A 19708-nucleotide genomic window follows, 5' to 3' on the forward strand; every position below is an offset into this window, starting at 1 on the left:
GTCGTAATCCGAGGAGGTCAGCAAATGGGTTTAAATCAAATCCTCTCTGTTCAATAAAGGCAAAGGAACTTTCTGAACTCTAGCTAGGTGCCGAGGAATGTCATTTGGCTCTCAGGGCACAAAATAGTGTATTTCTTGGGAGATGGCCAACTCTGACGGACACATTTTCAGTATCCTTCCTAAGCTTTCCTTTTTAGGTAGGCTAGTTCAAGCTTCCTTGATACTTATGGTCTTAGAATCCTTTCCTGGGCCACAGCCTGGGACCTCATTTGAATTTACGTCCCAAAAACATAGTGAAAATGACATTTTGAAGGGGCTTTTTCATGGGAAAATGTTGACATGTTTTTAACTCTCTGTGTTACTGCTTTCCTGTATGTGGGTTTTAAGAATAATCCCTGTAGAAGTCTTTATAAACTTCATCTGTTCCAGTGACCTTATGTTCTCTTGAGCATATTGTGGGTATGTCATTGTTTTATGTGGTCACAGGAATCTTCTTCAAGTTCTGTTCCTGGTTTCCGGATAAGACTTGATATATAAAATCAGATTTGGAGAGCTTCTTAAAATGAGAAAAAAACAAACAAAAACCCCAAGAAGGAGATTCTCATCATCATACAAAATACATGTATGAAGATGTGAATTTGGTGTCAACATACCTTATATACAATCAGAGATATGATAAATTGTGGTATAAAGGTCTATTAAGAATTGTAATGCAAAAAAAAAAAAAAAAGATAGAAGGAACAGATCACAAACAACTGAAAGGGCAACTTCAAAAGCCCATCATAATCTAATTCTGGCTGACTACCAAGTAGTAGAACCACATCTGTTTCTGTCCCCAGATGGGTTCTATGCTTATAACTAGTCAGTAAAAATCTAGGAGATTTTTTGACAGTATACTATATTGGCTATTATTTTCATCATCTTCAATTTCTGAAAATTATGAGTTTATACTAAATGGAATAAAATTTAGATTCCAGATAGGAGGTAACCTTGCCTAATGCTGCAGCTTTGCTAGTCAGGGAACACAGGGGCATCTGATCTCCTAAACAGGTAGGAAAAATATACACTCACTTGTTAATAACACTCAGGTTTGGCACATCAACAACTATCGTGTTTGTGGAGTAGTTTTTTTTTCTTTTCACTTTAGTCATGAGTATATTTCAAAGCTTAGAAAGATAAGACACATTTAGGTATTTACTGTTTTCAAGAAAACTGTAAATTAACTTTAGCCATTACAGGAAAGAGTATTGCTTATAGGAGGAGGAGTGATTGACAATATCTGAAGGGTGAAGTTTAATGGATTACAACTGAACTTGAGAAAAATCTTGTTTGACATTTAACTTGTATAAGAACACAGGATGGGTTCATGAGTTATGAAGAGATAGGTCTTTCTGGACACCAACTTCAATTCTGTTTGCTTCCTAATAGTTGGAATGATGATTTGAATATGGTAAGATGAAATGTAGTAGGGTCAAATGTAAATTATCAAATGTTCAAGTAGTGTTCAGAAATATCTTTTGCATTATGAATGTGTCAATTAAAAAATCCCATTTAACAAGTGAAGTAGAAACATCTCCAGCTTTCCTGGGGTTGCTTTTGCAAAGCTGAGGACATGAGCTGTGTTAATTAGTTACAGGGCCAAGACTAAAGCCACTGCCTGGGGAAGCCAGAGCTGTCAAGAGACTTTGTTCCCTGACTTACATTTATATTAACTCAAACAACCTAGTAGTAGCTACTCCAGAATAAATTCTACAAGAGGTCCATGAAAATCAAAGTTCTTAATTAATTAAAAGTGCTGGTTTTAAGTTGTGAAAAGACTTTTTTTCTCCTCTTGCTATGCACAGACTGAGAAAATACGAGTAAGGCAGTGTCCACTAGTGAGTGAAATTTATCTTGTAAGACACATGAATATCACACTCCCTGTTTTATGTCCTCTCTAGTGGAAACTGTGCTTTATCCTAGGAGAGTTGGTATCATAATCCCAAAGAAGCTGAAGTCATTACCAATCATGTTTGCCTAAAAAAAAAAAAAAAGGCCATATGCTGCATAGTGACATTTAGGTGAGTGAAAGAACACATGGATGTTGGTGGTTCCTTAATATTATATCACTGAGGGTGGTTTATCTTCCTTTTTGTGTAAATAAACTGTGATATTGCCATGATGATATCACCTAATGATGCATTTCTTAGAACATTGCTCATTGTTAAATGATATATGACTGTAGAAGTAAATAAAGAGGTAGATGATGAGGAAATGAATAGAAAGAATAATTGAAAACAAAAGAAATCTTTGATCAAGAAAGGCAAAGAACTAAGTGGGGAAATGAGAAGCTTCTAAAAATAAAACAGCTTAACAGAAATAAATTAAGCACAGTAGGAATACATTTTTTTTTAAAAAGAATATTTTAGAAGTAGGATAGTTTAAATAGAATTTCCTATCCATAGGGCTAACCAGAAAGCTTTACACACTTGTATTAATAATAGATTTGGTTTTAACCACTGTTTCTATAAATTCTGTATCATCACAATATACTTTGCTATTTTTTTTGTAACAGTAAATATAATAGGATTTAATGATTGGTAAATGTTTAGATAACTTATTTTTTACATATAACTTTACAAATCATACTATAAACTATACTAGGTTTGTGCTAATTGCAAATCTAACCAGGTAACTATTCTCTGGACTGAATTTGTCTCTGAACATCTGAGCAGGGAAGCAATGATAGAATCAGAAGGAATGGGTGCTACTGAAACAGAGGTATTATTTTATTTTTATAGTACTTCTGAGATATCCAGTGAAAATTGGTCTTAAATTATCTGAGGCCAAGGACTGATGGAAACACTAGTCTTCACTGTGATTTTGAACTGTACATTTGACTACACATCCACCCTTTATGAGAAACTTTCAAGCTTTAGATTTTCCACATACAAAACTGGCATTTGTTTCCCATCCAAAGAGGATCAAATTTAAAAAAAAGCCCACAAAAAATAAAATCTATATTTATATATCTCCACACATACATACATGTTTTCAAGAAGGCAGAAATGATACTTCAGTATCATATCTAGATATTTCTTAGCCTTGTAGTTTGCTTGTTCAATCTCTAGTTGTCGCGACCCCTTGCCCGCAAGGAAGACGCAACTCAGGAATCTTCTTTCAGCAGTTTATTCAGGCCTTGATTTAAGTATCTTATAGTGACTCACTTTCTTTCTTCTTCCTCCTCTGAGGGCCCAAGCACAGCCTAATAAAGCCTCCCACGTACCAATCTTAAGCTGCCGCGTGGGTCTTTTTTATAGGGTGGCAAGAGATAGCGCGCCAACTCTCCACAAAGGAATTTGATTTATCACAGGCCACAGTGGAAGCCGGCGCCATCTTCTAATGGCGGCCACAATTTACAACAATGGCTTACTACATCTAGTCTCTTCACCAAATGTACTGAGGGACTCACCAAGTGACCCAGTGCTAGCAAAGAGAGTTAGTTACTCTCAGGACCATAAACTTGTTCAGTAAAAGTTATCAAATTGGAATTGAGTCTTTGGTATCTGAAAAATTTTATCCCAAGGTTTATCTGTTTCTTTTGTAAAGTATTAGTTCTATCCAGGAAGATATTTTTGGATCCTTTGGAGGGTTTGTAATCTAAAATGCTTTCCCAGTAGTGATAATGTAATTCCACTTGCTCCTTTGAGACTAGGCAGCAGGAGGATTGACCTGACCACTTCAGTCTGTTTCCACAGTAAATACAGCAGGATAGCCATGGTCGAATTATCCCCTGTTATTAAAACTTTCCGATTGCTTACCACTGCTGTGCAACACCCAAGCCCTGCATGATCTGGCTTCTCCAGACTCTTCTCAAGCTTTGCTCTAGGTCGCTTTCTGCATTTTTTCTTAGGGGCCATGTTCACTCATGCCTCAGGCCATTCAGCTAACTCTTGCTCAAGTTTTAGATCTCTACCTAGATAATGCACCACGAAGAATCCTCCTTGAACTTTTCTCGCATTTGATAAGGCTGCCTCACGGTGTGCTCTCAGAATTTACTGTTCTTTCCTGTATTTATTGGCCTTATCACATTTACACCTCTGATTATTTTTTTTTATTAATGCTGAAGACCTCTGATGACAAAGGTCTTATGTATTGCTCACTATTTAGCCACCATGAGGACAAAATAGGAGGCACTTAATAATTGCAGGATGGGTGATTTTAATCCATTCATACTCTTCTATCCATTGCTTTTACAATACATTTCCAGCCAGTTGATTTGAGGTATGTCCTTAAAGGTATTCTAAACTGGAAAATCTGTTTTGGAGTGATTGGTGAAAGGGCAATAGAAAATTTCCTCACCGAAGAAACTAAGTGGTTTTCTATTATGAATTAAGAAGGGATTTATTAGGAAATGATTAGTATGGTTATACAGTGTTCAGCAAAAAAGGTTATTTTTATACCTCTATTTTTCCCAAACAAGAGGAAAAAAAACAAAACCCAAAAAACCCCAAATCCCCATCAACACACAATCATGCATGACTTGAATGTCATTCTGTTGTAATCTATGGGTTTCGTGGGAATATATGAGAATTCATTATGCCTCTTCTTTTCTCAAGTTCCATGCTTCTTAGATAAATCAAAACCAATGCACAATGTCAGTCCACAGAGGAGATACATTCTAATAGGCTCTTATTACCTTTTCTTCTGAGTCCCCTGGTTGACAGGTAATCACTCCATCTCTTGATCCACCTGCAAATGTTGCCTTACAATTTGCAAGCCACTGTCATTAGAAAAAGACAGACATAAGTGAATTTCTTGGGAAATAAGGGGGGGGGGTGAAAAGTGAAAGCTCAACATTTTCTGTCCTGTAGGTTCCATTTATATAATTAATGTTATTGGCAGTTCTTTTTTTTTTTTTTAAAAAAGAGAGAGAGAGAGAGAGAATTTTTTTTAATATTTATTTTTTGGTTTTCGGCGGACACAACATCTTTGTTTGTATGTGGTACTGAGGATCGAACCTGGGCCGCACGCATGCCAGGCGAGCACGCTACCGCTTGAGCCACATCCCCAGCCCTGTTATTGGCAGTTCTGTAACCATTATATTAGGATTGTAATCTCAAAGAGAGGAAAAGATTAAATTTGTCTCCTCCCTCTGCATTCTATTTTGGATTATTCACACCTCCCAAGAACTCGGAGGTTGGGTTCATTCGGTTTTACCTGAATGCATATACACAAAAAACACAAAAACTTACTGAGAGAGTGGCCTCTTTTCTGTTGTTGTAGGTGTCCAAATATTCTTGCAGTTCTAAAACACTGAACTTGAGCTTGTCCAGAAGTCCACAAGAAAGGAGCTAAAGGCAGGGAAATAATTTGTATTAAAACATCTAGGGAGATGAGCTACCAACACAAAGTCATGGCTATACAGAGAAGACATATTTAGAAGTAATATAAAGAGGGAGAGCAGTACCATCCATTTTTATAAGGTGTGAAATTTGTAATTTTGCTCTGTTATCATCCCAATAATACATCACATGGCTTAAAGACTTTCACATTCATTTTGTATTTAAAATAATAGTGATTTATCATATTATATTCCTTGCTAGGAGGCAGCCAACCATCAGTGAGGTTCTTAGACTGACTCTGCACAGACTTTAAAAAAAAAATCAAGGAACATTTTCATTGATTCCAAACCTCAGAAGTCATTCACCTTATGTGATGGTTCTGTGATATGATGGGAAATGTGAACTTGTTAGTCTTATGTTAGTTATAGTCAGAAAGTCATTATTCAGCAGGCAGCTGAATCTCTGGCTAGAGATTGTCTTAATCCTTCTTTAAACTTGTCATTTGTGGTTTGGGCTGTGTGGATCCAGAGGGTGATATATGTGAGGCTTGGGGATGGATAAAGTGATGATGGTTTGTCTCTAAAGACCATCTGATTGGTCAACCTGGTCAGGTCAGCTCTGGAGGTTATCCAGCCATATGCACAGTTGACAGAGTCAACAGGGAGAGGTGTCAAGGTCATGGAAGGAGCACAGTTGTATGTTTTCTCCTGATTCTCTGAAATGATTTTGTCTCAGCCTGGGCTACCCCACAGATCCAAAGCCCTTTGGAAGTCACATCACAGTACTGCTCACAACACTGAAGGTCTTTAAAACAAACCACTACACAAACATGCTACCCTGAGCCAAGCAGGCCTTTCACTACCAGAGCAGGGCTGGGATACTCACGGTCTCAGCATCCACGAAAAGCGTGGGGCACTCAGAGCAGGAGGTGAGCATCTGGGAAGAGCTGACAAATTTGGATCCAATTCCCCGGAGGTTGTCTCCAAGGTAGCTGGCTGCATCACAGGTTAGGAAGCAGAATCGTTTCTGAATATTCTGCAAGGGAGGATAGCAATCATTTGCAAAGGCCATTTTGACTTAGCTACTAGAAAAAAAATTTATTTGCATGGGATAGGACTTCTAAAATTTTATTATTGATTTAATTAGCAAAGAAAAATATGCATTGTATATAAGACATTTTGAAATATACATTGTATAGTGGCTAAATCTTGTGTAATTAACATGCATTACCTCACTTTTTTTTTTTTTTCTGAGAACACTTAAAATCCACTGTCTTAGCAATAGAAAAAAATTTTAAAAATCTTGAGATTGTTGTAAAAAGAGCATATGTCCTCAGGGAAGGGAGTAGAATAAGTAGGATAGGGTTGGCCCAAGGTCCCCTTAATGGTTTTGATGTCATGTTTGCCTAAGATTGAGGATGTCAATAAGTCAGAGTGGCAGAAGTGAAAGGTACTTCATGGCAACTGAAATCATCTGAGGTCACTGTCTTCATAATACCACTCTGAGGTTGAGCAGGTTGAGGCTGCATAGGAGAGCTGTTAACTAGAAGTTAAGTGTATCTAGAGGAAAAATAGGACAATCCTAGAACAAAACAACCCTTTTTTAAATCAGGAGTTATCTGGCTCCCTGGAGGACCTTGGTTCTTGGAAGGTTGAGGGAGCACCCCTACCTTAAACAGAGAGGAGAACACGTGAAATGTATACACTGCACAGGAGCCATCTGAGTCACACATAAGCTGGTTGATGTGGCTGCGCCAGGCCTCCTCGGCATCATCACAGGCTGTGGGCTGAAAGGCAGCAAGGATGGCCGAGAAGAAAGGCGAGGGAGGGGGAGAAACTCCCCTGTCACCTTCTCCAAAGCTGGAAAACATGAAAACATCCAAGTCAAGATGTGTTGTCCTCCTGCTTCTCCTCTACCTGACTGTTCAACTCTAATCCAAGTGTTGTGATGTGGAGGAAGCCTGTTTGGCCCACTCTTCCCTTTGAGGGTACTCTGGGACATCCTGGCTGCCATGAGAGATCTCCAAGATCCTTTTCTGATTCTAGGATATAGAATTTTCACCTCTACAATTTCTAGGATTTCCCTATTTCTGATTTCTGTATACAGATTGGGTACCTCTTTTAGCTCTCAGCAAGTGTCTCACTTTGCAGGTGCTGTGCCTCTGACAAAATATGCATTCAGGCTTATGCTTCGGTGCTTTCATTCTTCATGTTTTGATTATGAAAAATTATAATATAAATTTTGATGCTTTTAGTTTTCCTTTATGGAAATAGAGTATTAATGAATACATAAAGCTGAGAATACAAGGATTGGGGAAGAGAGGAAATGTAGAGAAATGCAGAGTAAGAGAACCAGGAAGGAAGAGAGATAGGGAAAAAAAGTGAAAAGTAAATTCTCTAGATATGACCTCAGCCTTTTCCTTTGATGGCCAAATATTGCTCACCATGACGGAAGGCTCTATTTAGTTCTCACTTTCAACTCTGAATAATTTTAGGGTCTATACCATTATTATCCATGATTCCCCCTAAATGCTGATTTTATCTAAACTATTGTGTTTTATTAATTCCTTTTCATTTTTTTTCCTATTCATATATCTCATTGTTTCAGAGAGATCAGCCACTAGGCTGAAAGACACCTTCTTGAAAAAGTGTTGCTATTTAGCATATAAAGATCCCCCTGTTCTTGTCATTTAACTCAGAATGGAAAGAACTCATTCCCAAGCCTTGCCAAATTTTGCTTATCTTCAAAGCTTTTAAGGCTTGGACCATGTCTCCAGGTCTTTCTTCATTTTACATGTTGCTTTCTGGCTTTATAAATTCTTATGCAGGTGTCCTTTCTTTGTTCTGCATAAATCCTTGCACTGGGGTTGGATGATTCTACCTTGGTAAGAGCTCACTAAGTTCTGTGTCACTGTGGACTCCTTCATTAGGAGGCCCCAACAGTGTGAGCATAGCACTGAACTCAAGTTACTGTGAGCGTAATACATTGTGCTGTATATACTTGTATCACTCATTTCCACCAAGCGCTTCCTTACCTTGCAAGAGTAAACTGGTCCAGACCTCGGTTGCCTTTTTCCTCTCCCTCAGTCATATCCAGACTGAAGCTGTCACTGCATTCGAAAGCCGCGGGCAGCTCATTAATGGAACTTGAAAGATCATCCTCATGCACAGTGGTGTCTTCCTCCTCCTGCACAGCATCAGCCTGTGGGATTATAGAGTCAATTGATAGAAGTGGATTCAGAAATTCTCTGAAGTACTCTTTGTTCACTCTCTTTTCAGTCCCTTCCACAATAGCCCCCAGAGGGCTTTCAGTAGATTCTCATACTTGATCCATGCTTACAAAGTATAAATGCTGAATTTGGAAAAGACTATAGAGATCCCTGGTCCAACCTCCACATTTTACAGATGAGGAAATGATGTTCCATATGGGCTTGTCTAATGTCAAGTCAATAGAGTTAGAGCTGGGAATAGAAACGTCACTTTGGATTCAGGACTCCTCCTATTGTGCCATCCCAGCCTTTTGAAGTAGGTTCATCTAGACTTAATTCTCCAATATGGAATCCCTTTGTCTGTGGATACTAGAATTAAGAATCATTGGTTCCTGGGACAGTAGATGCTCAAGAAACATCTGCAGTATGCATGAGTAATGCAAAGTCCTTCATCAAGCCTGCTTGGTTGATAGATTTTAGAGAATTTTCAATGTGGAAAAGCCTATTTGCATATATGCTTTACTCTTGAGTACCCTTGAAAATAGCAGATCGGTTGTCTGCTCTCACCTTACTACAACATGTGAAATGAGCAGTTAACTGAAAGGGCTCTAGGGTGGGTGGCAGTGAGAGGCAGGAAAGAGACACAACAAGGAAATGGAAAAATAGCTGGGCTTGAACTTGGGCCAGGGGACAATCAGCTGGAGAACTGATTGTTTCTTGACAGGAAGGAAGGCAGCTGGATCACACATCAGAACAGAAGCAGAAAATTCTTGTACATGTTTCACTGAGTCATTTTCAAGGTGAAATAGAAACGTACATGAATCAGAGCTTTATTGCAGGTTAACACCTGGCTGCCCATTTAGTATATAATATGAAGAATTAATAGGGAAATTAACAACAATGTAAAGCTATATTAGAGAAACAAGAGTTTCAGAGGTTTATCTGTACCTGCTTCTTTTTGCTTTTGAAAACTATGGTGATCCAAAGAAGCTGGCCTCTGGGGTTATTACTACACATAAATTTCATCTATTGGAGAAACTGAGTTCTTATAAAATGTATTTATTTACTCTTTCTAACATGACAGGTATATCAAAAACCACAGGAACTCAGCTCATGAGAAAATAAGGATAGCTCTTTACAAATGAGACTTATCTTTCCTTGATAGAAAACACTTCCTAAACAGTAGAAATCATAATGAGAAGCCTGTGTAGCCTTCAAAATAGAAAAACAGAAAATGAGAATACCAATACGGACAAATATCACATGCTCTTAACTTTATATATATTTTGTAGTTTTTATCTCAATGAAATTGAATTTCTTAATTTGAGGATTCTGGCATTTTAGCCTAGAACAAAGTTTTCTTTCAGGGCCTTTTTGGACAAAACAAAAAAAGGGACCCTTAACTCCAAGAATCCTGACCACAGTCCCTCTGCAGTGTGGCTGTCTTAGAAATAATTCTTAGTTAAGCTTCAGCATTTTTAAGTAATTGCACTTTGGTGGTTGTTCTTAAAGCATACTTTCCCCTCCCCTTGGCCTCAGCTCTGTTTTTAGTAATTATGAAACAATACATAGAATAGCCAATACTATATTTTTCCATTAGAGGTAGCAGAAGGAATATACTTTTACAGTTTTTTTCTGTTTTCTTTTTCAAATTTACATTGTCATAACCAAACTCTAGATAAAGAAAGCTTTATTCTATCCTCACAGCAATAGATTATTTTGCTATTTCTAATATAAGGAAATAAGATTCCATACTGATGGGCATAAATGTGGGTACAGCATGAAAGTGGACAGTTTTATGGAAATTTTGATAAACCTTAATAGAACTACACACAAATATATTTTTTTAAAACCCCAAATAAGGAAATCACACCCATTAGTTAACATTTCTATTTAGAGTCTGGCTAGGAGAGTTTTGTGCAAATCTGGCAAATAATAGTGTGATTGATGTTAAAAATTCCAACAGGATGCCAAAAGGGGAGCATTGAATCAATGTACAAATTGTATAATTGGTTCCTACATAAGAAAAAATTTCCTCAAATACACCCACACATCTCTTAGCATATTGCTGTATAAAAGCCATGACAAAGATTAGCAGTTTCCCAGACACAGCCATCTGAGATGGACAGTACTGTTTTGCTCTCAATCAACAGTGTTCACTCAATGTTCCATTTTACAAAGACTTCAGAACCACTTTCTTTCAATCAGAAGATGGCTGCTCAAGTTTTTCAGCATAAAACAACTTCAAAATAAAGGCTCAGGTGTATAAGCTTCAATTATTTCACTCAAATCAGATGGAAAGAGTGCTTCCACTTTCAACCCCGCCCCCCACAGGAATTCTCAGAACTTTGGGAAGTGATTATTTTCTTTTTCCCTAAGGAAAATTACAATCATAACTGCCAAAATCTCTTCACCTTTGAACCCTCAGAAATCTGCAGGTTATTCATATCAGGCAAGGAAGCATCAAAACTGGCCATTCTGGTGATAAAAGAGTGAGAGTCAGCAGGAGTTGAGTCACAGGCTGTGGTGAGCAATTCCATGGGGTTGGCCTCTTCAGAGGGGGAGAGGGTCATGATCTGTTTAAAAACAAGAGGAAAGAAAATATAAAGTTTCCATTCTTTAAAAGCTCTCATTATTCCTAAGAGCATAAACTATTGGTCTCTAGTTGTTTGGTATTGATTTTCTAATTTCCTTATGTCACCATGACCTAACTAGCAATCTAGTGTTAATCTGCATCCTGGGGTATCCCACTAAAACACCAATTCCTGAATTGTTAGATAACTTCATTGAAAGGCCTGTCCTATTTCCTAAAACTTTATATATTTGAAGATTTTTTTTTTAAAAAAGATTACCATCATCAAAATTATTTGGGAAAAATCTAGGCCTTTAGATTGGATGGCTTTCTGGGTACATAACACACCCCAGCAGTTGCTTCCTTCTGCCTGCTACAGAGAAGAGGCCACTTAGAATCAGATACCTCCTTGAGAGTTCAGAATTTAGTTTGGCAGCTTTGGAAAGCTTCTTTAGCTGAAACTGGGCCGGGGGCAGGGGGAAACAACCCTCTTGAATCACAAACAGTAAGTCTCCCCAGTTGCCACAGAGGGAGAGTTGCTACTCACTAGATCGGAGTGCTCCAGGATCTGGCTGGCTGTGAGGTCCTCCTCCTCAGATGATTCATCGGAATCCTCATGGTTCATTTTATTTAGACTGGGAGGGCTTCCTGAGAGTTGGCGTTCTTCCAGGGTCTGCATGTCACACTTGTCCAGACTGTCCAGAGAACGCCTGCGCACTCCCCAGTTGAAATTGTCCATACTCTCACCCTGAAATCACACCACCAGCCAGGTTTTTATTCAAAAATTCTTCTTCACTCACACCTTCACACCTCCAATTAGTCACAGCTTAGAAACATTACCTCTCATGCCCTCATCTGCTTTGGTACTGAAACTTTAACCTGACATGAAAAGTAACAAAAGCAGACTGTTTTCATATAAATGTATATTAAATCATGGGTAGAGGTGATCACACCCTTTTCTTTAGCAGGTTAACTAGTGTGTGTGTTTAAGTTGATTTCAATAAATAATAGAATTGATCTGTGTTTTGAAAAATCTGTAAGAAAGAGACTATTAAAAAAACTTCAAAAGAGGTGTGTGCTCCCTATTCCCACTAGCCCCTGTTTAGTACTCTTTTTGGAAGGAGAAATAAGTAGGAGCTATGCTTGCAGCACATTCCAGAAATCCTTCAGTTATTTAGTAGAAGAGCATTAGGTAAACATTCCAGCCTGTTCTGCCACAGCGGTTCTCACAGATAAAATGCAGAGTTAAGGACTTTCAGAGCTGGACAAAGTTTGATGGATCATGCACTATGGAAAGGCTAGAGCAGCTATGGTTTATCTTTTACTTTAAGGCTCATCTCTGAATAATTGTCCCAACCTGGAAAATAGTTAATTTTGTACATCAGTACCAAAGATTATGGCTGACTTTTATATTCTGATTTACTAAGAACTGGCTTAGTTGGCCACAACTGTTTTAAAGAGAAATATTTTCCAGCCTGCAAACTAGAAAATTTTTACCTAAGCAAAAAGGTAATTTAAATTAAAATCTGGCACCAAATCCTTTCATTTCTTGGTAATTTGAAATAGTGCCCAATAGTCCACAGAAATAAGGTAATTTCTCTGATGGGAGCTCAGCGGACAACTTACTAATCTGAGAGATGCCAATTACTATTAAACCATAGGAAAATGAATAAATGCAACGCTAAGTTTAAGAGTCTTGTTTCTGGATTCTACAGTTTGCCATTCTCAAGACCTCTCAGGAGATAGATGCTTAGCTTTTCCAAAGTCTGTTTTGGCTATTCTTGGTAGAAGACAACTGGCAAGAATCCTAAGCACATTATTCTGGATAGGATATGGAAATTATTATCATTATTCATCCCTGTTTATGTTTATGATTGTTGTTAGTATTGTTTTGATTATAAAGAGAAAGCCAACTTAGAATGTTTTTCATGTTCTGTATCTCCTGTTTTATCTGTACAGATGTACAGATAGAGATGTACAGTTCAGGCATTTCTAATTTGAAATTTGAAATGCTTCAAAATCAAAGACTTTGAGTATTGTCAAGACACCCCAAGTAGAATTTTCGATACCTCATGTAAAGTATAATGGTCACGACACAAAACCACTAAAAACAGTGTATAGAATTACATTTAGGCTATGTGTATGAGGTATGTTTGAAACAAAAATGAATTTCACATTTAGGCTTGGGTTCTATCCCCAAGATCCCTTATTATATATGTACAAATATTTCCAAATGTCAAAAAATCTGAAATTGGAAACACTTCTTGTTCCCAAGCATTTCTGGTAAGGGTACTCAACCTGTATCTGTTCACCACCAGATAATTTTTTTTCCTAGTGGAAAAGACTAACTGCTTTGTTGGGATTTTAAAATAACCGCTACAGTGAAAAAAATATGTAAAAGAATCTGGAAGATAAGGCAAATGCAGTGTGTGAAGAAAGGAAAAAAGAAAAACAGACTATTCAAGAAGAATGTGAAAATTATTGGGAGAAATATACAAACAAATTCACAAAACTGATTTTCTTATACGAAATGAATGATGGTTTGAATGAGATACCTTAAGCAACAATTTTGAACAATTCCCACACTTATCCTGAGACAGTCTTGAGCCTGCAGAGCAATATAGATACCCTGGGCATAGATGGCTGCTACTGCTTGGTGGCAGCTCTGGTGAAGACCTGAATCCGTCTGGCATGAGAAGAGGGAGGGCGGGGGAGGGAAAACTTTTCTTGTAGGAATAAGATCTATTGTTAGAGGATATGACAGTTCCATTAGAGGCAAAGATATTGAATTTATTTCCCTGGAGGGGGTTGAGGAATTGAGATGGAGCAGGGTTATAGTCTAATCCCAGTTGAAGTCCATGGTGATAGGGATAGGGTGTAGCTTAGAGGTAGACATGTGCTTAGAAGGTGCAAAGCCCTGAGTTCATCCTCAACATGTGCAAAAAGTCCGTGGTGATTAAAAGTCAACCAGGTTTGCTCAGTATGGCACAGAGATATCCCTAATGGGGAAGCCATGCTCAATTCTTTCTCTCCCCTGAAGGTCAGATTTGCATTTTATGTTACAAACTTAGAAGTCAAAACAGTTTTATTGATAATGCCAGATTATCTTATATGTGAAAAAACGTAGAGGACAGCTAATTATTCTAAAGGACAACTCACATATAGTTATCAAACATATTCCATTTAGTATTTATACTGGGATAGTAAAGTATTATCATGTACATATTCTAGAAATGTTAGAAATAATACTCTTTGAAAAAATTTTTTCATATTGGAACCCTGTCAAATGGTTTTTTCTTTTTTGAATGCTGGAGATTAAACCCAGGGTTGAAGCTACACTCAGAGTTAAAAAAGAATTATTGTTGCAGGAAGCCTGCAACAATCTGATGTGACATAAACATAATGATCATAGGCCAATATGCCCAATATGATCCAGGTTTATGCCAGTTGTCTGGACATAATTATTACTGGCACCCTTTTTTATTTGGAAGAGCCCTGGGTTTGGATGAAAATTTATCTAGTCACCATATAGAGATAGCTTCTAATTCTTGGAAAACAAAAACATTTCATTGGAATTATATATGGTATATTGTTGGCAGCAGATTGTTGATTTTACTTTATAATTTTTGTGGGCTGCAGATAAAATCCAGGGCCTTGTGCATACTAAGTACATTTTTTACCACTTGAGCTACACCCAACCCCACTTCACTTGTGTGTGTGTGGTGCTGGAGATTGAACCCAGGGCCTTGTGCATGTAAGCACTGTACTAATTAAGCTATATCCCCTGCCACCACTTCACTTTTAATAGAATAATTTTAAAACAAAATCCCATCCAGTTATATAAATGCCTAATCATAAATTATAGGATTTCCACAAATTTGAAGATTCACTTTCTCTCAAAAGATACAATCATGCAATATCTAGTACTAGGCATATAAAGATTTCTTAAAAAAAAAAATCTTGTATTTACGTTTTTGAAAATAACTTTATAACAGAGCAGCCAAGAAAAATACCTCTTATATCACACACACTGAAGTAGAAATAAACAAGCAAATAAGCATACATTTGCTGAAAGGGAGGAAAAAAAAAGCAATTATGTTGTTATAAGTCTGCAATGATGCAAAACATCTACTACTAGCATATCTAATTAAAAATAGCATCATCTTACCTGAAGTTCCTGGGTAGCGGATTGAATGGACAGAAAAACAAATAAAAAGTCTATTTAAAATGATCATTAAGGATACTCAAGATACTTGTCTTAGTTTTAACACAGCAGCAATAATAATACTAACAATATACACTTCAGTAGTCACAGCTTTAAAAAAGATAAATATATGCTACCTCCAAAGAGAAAAATCCGTATTAAACATCAGAAGTTCCACATCTCCTAGTGAGTGGTGGATCATGCAGCTGGGTAACAAATCATAAATACCACTTCTGAAATAGCTTTCCACTCCAGTGACAACTTTGGTCTACTCAACACTTTTTTTTTTTTTTTGAATGCCTAAGTAATTATTTGTGAGAAAATGTTGAATGTCATGAGAAAATGAATGAGGGTCATCAACTGGGGAAAAAAGGTGGCATCACCTGATCCTGCTCACAAAGCTAAGAGTTTGTGATCACAATCTGTCTGGTGTGGGTGTGTAATTAATAGCCAAGACACAGTAACTAAAGCGTTCAGAAAAGTTCAAGGGCAAAATCCCTTTATACAGATATTATTCAACAAATTCCTGAGACCTTTTTAAAAAATTATATTTAGTTGTAGAGGGACACAATACAATTTTGTTTATTTAGTTTTGTATGTGGTGTTTGGGATCGAACCCAGGGCCTCACATATGCTAGGCAAGTGCTCTATCTCTGAGCTACAACTGCAGCAAATTCCTGAGACCATTTAATGAATAGACACGATAAAAACAATCTGTCTTTGTTTTGACAACTGTTTGGCTAGAGAAGCCAAATATGTTTAACTTTCCCCAGTCAGGTTATTCTAAAATTATTCACCAATGATGGGACAAGGGACTGACCCTAAGAATACCACTATGTACCTGGCACTGTCCTAGAGGCTCTACATAGGTTATCTTATTAAGCCTTACATCAATTCTGCAGGCAAGATTGTTAGACCCATTGGACAGATGAGCAGGTAGAAACCAGGAGGTCACTAGGAGAGATGAAATCCTAACTTGGACCTGGGGACTCAGAATGCCAAGCACGTTCACTCTACAGTTCTGTAAGCATGTTAAAACTCTTTATTATAGCAAACGTTCTCAGTGTTTTCTTTTTGAGACATGGTCTATGTTGACTAAGTTGGACTTGAACTTTTGGGCTCAAGCAATCTTCCTGTCTCAGCCTCCCGAGTAGATGAGACTACAGATACCCACCACAGTGTCTGGCTTTCAAATGGCTTATTTTATTTGGATAAAATGTACTGTTAGTCTCTTGAGTTTCTTATAAAATCTTAATCATAAAAGATGAAATGATCTTTGTGATTGTTTTTTGTTGCCTAGGACAATAGAGATAATAGAGAACAAAAGGGAGGTTTATGTAGTATTATTTATTGTCCCTGGAAAACATTAATATAACATTTGTTTTGAAGAGATGAGCATCTCTGATTTTTCCCTATCTTATTTGTTTTTTATTTTTGTGATGCTGGGGATTAAATCCAGAGCTGAGCCTCCATACCTGCTAAGGACACACTCTACCACTGAGCAACATCCCCCTCCTTTGACAGAAATTAGATTTGTTAGTTGTTCTGAAATTGTGTCTGATCTCTCCACTTTACACCATTACTGCTAGGTCACTCAGCATAACATTTTTCTCTGGATGGGACAGGAAAATGATGTTTCTCTTGCTTTGTCAGGTTGTTCCCTCCCTAGTTTAACTTCCAGAATGAATCAGGTGCCTGAGCTTAAATTTTAGCTTAAACGCAAACATTAGGTCAGTTGCCAGACCAGGGAGCTAATCTTTTGACCTTAGTTGAACACTCAGCTCTGGCTCAGAAACATTGAGAAGGTATTCAAAACAGTTGTGTTTTGCATTAGACTTTAAAAATAATCCTTACTGCATTTAATAAATGCTTTCTCTATCATCAATTATGGTTAACAGAAATCTCTACAGTACTTTTCTTGGTTCTAGAACAATTCAAGATGAAAATGAAGCTGAGACTTGACGCATACACTGCAGTTAGGGCTTTTAGCTACCCCCTTGCCTCCCCAAACCAGGACCTCAGGCATGCCAAGCAAGTGCTCTACAGCTGAGCTGCACCTCTCGCCCCAGTCAGTGCTTTTCTACTAAGGGCTGGGTTTGCTCAATGTATTTTCTAGGGAAATAATCAGTGGAGAAACCATCATTTATTCTCAGGACATGGAGCTCTCCTGCTGGAATAGATATCTAGGTGGTCATGACCCAGGTAAGACAACAGCCATTAGTTCTTTGGCCTCAACTAGACATAAGGGGCTTGGACAGTAATCCTATTGTTTTAGGGAAGCTAATCAAAGCATGATTTTCTCACAGGTTTGTAGTTAAGTAAGGAGGTGCCTCCCTGCTACCAGATATAATGAATTTTGAATTTGAACCTCCATTTTAATTGTAAGACTAGCTTAAAGCCCTTTGGAAAATATACTATATTTAGTTAAATAAGAGTGGCCAATGTTGAGCAACATGGAGAGCCAGGCTGGGTAACAGGCATCTTTACCCAAACCAATCTGACTTAAGTGAACTGAGCTTTTACTCTCAAGGGGCAAAAGATTGCCTATCATTTGGAACATGCCTCTGAGCTATGGAAAGGAAGGTAACTGACAGGGGTGCTGCTCCTCCCTCCAGACCCTGTTTTCAAAAACATGATTCATAGCAGAAAGCATCTTATTACATGATTATCATTCAAAATAAATGAATCTGTATTTGCCTGTTGAGGCTTGAATTCAGCTGCACCAGGTGTCTGGAATGCTGGCCACCAAACTAAAGCAGGGCAAAGAGCTCTCCTGTGCTTTGTTTCAGGTTCTAATGACTTCATCGAACAGCGCACAGAGATGCTGGAGCCCTGAGGGTCCTGTCTCATGTTGTGGCAGGCAAGTTGTGAAGTAAGGAATTAGAGACTCAGAGCAACTTTACATTTAAAATAGTTAAATGCTTAGCATATTTGCCCAGGTGCCAGTGAACAGGCTCAGAACTGAAGTGTTTTTGTATTTTTTTTTTTTTTTTAAGATCCCCTTTGGACTGTAAACACAGTCTCTATGTGGTCGTTACCACTCAGATCTTTGTCATTTAGAAATGACTTGGCAGCTGTGCTTCGGACTCAGGAAGGGTGTGGCAACTTTTGCCAAAGTTAAGCTGTTGTACTTTGAATAAATTGATTCAAAACAGAGTTTAGAGCTTTCCAGCTAAAGACCTTGTTACAAAAATGTTCCATTTAGCAGGTAGAAAGACAGTTTTGTTAGTCAAGGACAAGTTCCGAAGGGGATTATTTTTATAGAGAATGTAACTGTACCTCTCCATCCTCCAGCTCCACGTCTAGGAAATCGAAGTCCCTAAAGACTCTAAACTGCTGCTCGCTGTTTGTGTCGTCCATGTTCTCCTGTTCCCTGGCGCCGTCCTCGGAAGATACCAGGCTTGTCTGATGCTCCAGCAGATCCAAGTCCCCACACGAGGAAAAAATCACCTACGATTCAAAAGAGCCCTCTCCTGAGAAACTGGTCTGCCTTCAGTTGTTTGTGCTATGAAAAACAGTAATTGGCTCTTCATAGCACTGTATTTCCAGTACACACCTAATTCCTTAAGTGGGTATTTTTAGAATGTTCTTTTATTATTTATGTTGGACAGGTGCCTTTGGATTAAACTCCTCGCAAAGATGCAAGTTCATGCACCAGGAAAATGGTGAAGAGTAGAATTGCTGCCTGTTAATGGATAAAGATGGGACACTAACTGTGTGTGAGAGAGACTGAAAACTGAGCATGTGTTCACAAACTGGAACACTAAGACTGTTTTCCAGTGTTTCTGACCTAATTAAAATGAGATATTATACACATTCACAAGCACATATATGTCAAATACACATAAATGATAGCTTAAAGACAATATCCAGATAGGTTATTACAGAATGAACCATAGGAACAAAGATTTTAGCCCTTTTAGAGATAAACCAGGAACTGGTAAGGAATAAGAAATAGAAGCCAAAAGTATAGTACTTGCTCATTGAGATTGCAGAATAGTTGAATACCATGCCCATAATTTGTACTTAAATTTCTGTCCTTTTGAGTTAAACAAATCTAAAGTATGTTAATGTTTTAAAATTCTACATTTAAGGTTCCTTTTTTAACTGAGCCACTGTAATAGCACTTTGTAGAGACAATGAACTTTGAATAAACCTAAAGGTTTTGCTAGTCAGTATCTACTGAGCATAGGTTGAAATTAAGTAAAATTAACAGTAATTTTATGTAACCATTATGTTTCAGTCTTCTTTGAAAAATGGGGAAATCTATGGAAAAAATGTCAGTTGTATTTAAATTCTTAGAGTAAAAAAGAGCAAAGGGACTTTAAATGTGGTTTTTTTCCTCTAGTGTTTAAGTTGTAAGATATATACTATACTGTGAATACCCCAAATCTGAAAAT

General features: G+C 37.7%; 1 protein-coding gene across 15 annotated transcripts in view; it reads right to left on the reverse strand.

The window, feature by feature from the left end:
- Window positions 1-19708, reverse strand: part of Fry (FRY microtubule binding protein) — a 409821-nt gene that overhangs the window by 18094 nt on the left and 372019 nt on the right. For all 15 annotated transcript variants that reach the window (XM_076872110.1, XM_076872112.1, XM_076872111.1 and 12 more), the window contains 8 exons: window positions 18588-18758; window positions 11652-11852; window positions 10947-11108; window positions 8359-8525; window positions 6994-7183; window positions 6210-6359; window positions 5235-5333; window positions 4679-4762 (listed from right to left, as the gene is read on the reverse strand). In XM_076872110.1, coding sequence (XP_076728225.1) covers window positions 4679-4762; window positions 5235-5333; window positions 6210-6359; window positions 6994-7183; window positions 8359-8525; window positions 10947-11108; window positions 11652-11852; window positions 18588-18758 — 1224 coding nt within the window. The remainder of the gene's footprint in view (window positions 1-4678; window positions 4763-5234; window positions 5334-6209; window positions 6360-6993; window positions 7184-8358; window positions 8526-10946; window positions 11109-11651; window positions 11853-18587; window positions 18759-19708) is intronic.

This window comes from Callospermophilus lateralis, chromosome 12 (assembly GCF_048772815.1).
Source record: "Callospermophilus lateralis isolate mCalLat2 chromosome 12, mCalLat2.hap1, whole genome shotgun sequence".
In the NCBI taxonomy this organism is placed as follows: Eukaryota; Metazoa; Chordata; class Mammalia; order Rodentia; family Sciuridae; genus Callospermophilus; species Callospermophilus lateralis.